The 3,014-nt window shown below is 34.3% G+C and overlaps 1 protein-coding gene across 1 annotated transcript; it reads left to right on the top strand.

Annotated features, from left to right (window-relative positions):
• Positions 1-901: 901 nt before the first annotated feature.
• Positions 902-2,374, top strand: LOC7489684 (expansin-A10). The gene is made up of 4 exons (XM_002319668.4): positions 902-1,069; positions 1,159-1,288; positions 1,390-1,687; positions 1,780-2,374. The coding sequence occupies exons 2-4, from the start codon at positions 1,162-1,164 to the stop codon at positions 2,081-2,083; spliced, it is 729 nt and encodes a 242-aa protein (XP_002319704.3). The 5' UTR covers positions 902-1,069; positions 1,159-1,161; the 3' UTR covers positions 2,084-2,374.
• The last annotated feature ends 640 nt before the right edge of the window (positions 2,375-3,014 follow it).

Raw genomic sequence — 3,014 nt, 5'->3', positions numbered from 1 at the left:
TTGTTATAATTGTTATTTTTTAAAATATTTTTTATTTGAAAATATATTAAAAAATAAAAATTATTTTAAAAAAATTATTTTTAACAATAGCACATCAAAACAATTTAAAATTATAAAAATATTAATTTGAAAAAAAAATTAAAAACTTTTTTAAAATACTTTTTAAATACGAACACTCTCAAATTCTAAGATAGGAGTTTTGAAAAAACATAATAAAAATAATAAGAAATTTTACACATGTTGTGAAGTTTAAGAAAATAAGGTGTTGAATTTTATTTTTTACCAACATAAATGTATTCTTGTATTAGTTCGTGTGCATTAACTAGGATTGGAACTTGAATATAGTAATGGTTACTTTTTAGAATAATTTATTTTTTTATTTTAAAAAAAATTATTTTTTATATTAGTACATCAAAACAATAAAAAACATTAAAAAAATAATTTTTAAGCAAAGTTTTTTAAATTTTTTTTATAAAATACTTTTAAAGAACGTAATTTCAAACCACGCTTTTGAATTAAATGAATTTAATATATATATTTTTATGGATATTAACTCCAAGGTTCGAAACTAGGAAGTAAAGCAAAGAAAACAAACCTTTTTAACAACTAGGTCAACCCCTTAAAGTTTATACATTTTAATACCAATATAGTTTTAAAAATTTTAAATCAAAATTAATTTACCAATAGCTTTAAGAAACTTAAATGTTCCTAAGCTACTATATACCAAATGAGGCTACATTCTTTTTCAAATGATTTTATAGACACCCTCCTGTATTATTGATACGGTGCATTCAAAATAATTTAATAAATTTTTCTAAGTTTGAACCTAGAAAGTCAGAGGAAGGGAAAGAGCAAACCTTCTTCTTTTTTTATTCTACATGTCAAGATTATAAAATTGGTAGTATGGCACTACCTTTAGGCAAACCTCTCCTCCTTAGGATAGCATATAGTTTTCTCCACAAACATCTATAAATACAGGTTCATTCCCCAGCTTCTTCCCTGCCTTTTCCTATTCATTGACTTGTGTTTTCCAAGCTGATTTCTTTGAGTTCAAATTTATTAGGCCATTGTAAGCACAAAGTTATCAATGATTTCCTTTTCCCACTTGCAAAAATAATCCTTATCTCAAACTGTGTTTCTTTTGCTGCTACTTTGCAGGAAATGGATTTTCTTGGAGTTTGTCTCGTAGTCTTCCTAACCATGTCCAAAACAATTCATGGCTATGGAGGTGGATGGTCTGATGCTCATGCTACCTTCTATGGAGGTGGTGATGCTTCTGGCACAATGGGTAAGAACCAAAATCCAATGAGATACCTGCTAGTCTACATATCTCTTTGCTATATGGTAGTTCATAGCTCAATCAATTTATGTGTATGCTACAATATATAGGAGGAGCTTGTGGTTATGGAAACCTCTACAGCCAAGGTTATGGGACAAACACGGCAGCATTAAGCACGGCTTTATTCAAGAATGGACTAACCTGTGGAGCTTGTTTCGAACTCAAATGTGTAAATGATGCCAGGTGGTGTCTCTCAGGTTCTATCATAGTCACAGCAACAAATTTTTGCCCTCCAAACAGTGCAGGAGGGTGGTGCAATCCTCCTTCGCAACACTTCGATCTTTCTCAGCCTGTTTTTCAACATCTAGCTCGTTACAAAGCAGGAATAGTCCCTGTTCTATACAGAAGGTGAGCTTACTCGTCATCATATAAATATGACTCAACTTTGCTCTAAAATCTCCACAATATACTGAACCAAACAATCTTTATTTTGTTTACAGAGTTGCTTGTAGGAAAACTGGAGGAATCAGGTTCACTATAAATGGTCATTCATACTTCAACCTTGTCCTTATAACCAATGTTGGTGGTGCTGGTGATGTTGTGTCAGTCTCCATCAAAGGATCTAGAACTGGTTGGCAGCCAATGTCTCGCAATTGGGGCCAAAATTGGCAGAGCAATTCTTACCTGAATGGTCAAGCACTCTCTTTCAAGGTCACAACAAGTGATGGACGATCTATCATCTCCAGCAATGTGGCTCCTCCAAACTGGGCTTTTGGTCAAACCTTCCATGGAGGGCAGTTCTAAATTCCATATCCCATGCCCAAACTAACTGAGACCACTTCAAAGTTTAGCCTTCAAGGGAAGAAGATATTGATTAGTATTGAAAATTTCTCTTCTGGTTAGTTTATATAGGACCTGCATACGTCAAATGTGTTAAAAGTGTTTGTGACATAGTTGACTATGGTGTTACAGCTATGGGCCCTTTTAGAAATGGCCATGGATGCATTCGTTGCCTTCCCTGCACAACCTACAAAGGGTTAGTGAATTTGCTTGTAAAGAAAGTCTAAGCAAAACCTAGATCAGTTTGAGACGTGATAGCAGGAAGCTCATTATATGAGGGTCCATCAGTCCTCGGAATAAAGCTTAACAGGATAGAAAAGTACATCAGTCCTCGGAAAAAAGCTCGTACAGATTTTCTATTAACTTCGACCAGCGAGCAACCACAATTCCTGCACTCGCCGGCTTAATTGTATTGCACTACTGGTTCGCAAAAGTAAAACAAAAGCAATGTCCCTCGACCATTAATGTTGAAAAGGTCTGCAGAAGCAAAGGCGAAGCAGGTTCTTTTAGTTATGACATTGCAAGTAATAGAGGATGATTGACCGCACAAATGCTTGATAAAAACATTCAAGCACCGCCCATTTCATACCCAGATGAATTCCCTAGGATTTTTATACTTATATTCTAGTTTTTTGGTGTTTGACGATATTACATATGCGATCGACTTTCAGAGAATTTTCATGGCACAGGTCCTTTTTTGATCCAAAATACATGCTCCTTCACTGATCCATCAGCACAGGCCATCAATCCCAGGATGTAATAATCATTGGATTTGTCAATGTGTAGCAATTGACAGTATCAACATCTTTCTTCATCTCTCTTTCAAAGCCAAGTATCATTAACACCAACAAAATGCTAAAAGCTACACTGTCAGACAAAGTCAAGAAACACTAGC

Source organism: Populus trichocarpa, chromosome 13, assembly GCF_000002775.5.
Source record: "Populus trichocarpa isolate Nisqually-1 chromosome 13, P.trichocarpa_v4.1, whole genome shotgun sequence".
In the NCBI taxonomy this organism is placed as follows: Eukaryota; Viridiplantae; Streptophyta; class Magnoliopsida; order Malpighiales; family Salicaceae; genus Populus; species Populus trichocarpa.
The sequence above is the reverse complement of the archived record's forward strand: the minus strand, read 5'-3'. Positions and strand labels throughout refer to the sequence as shown.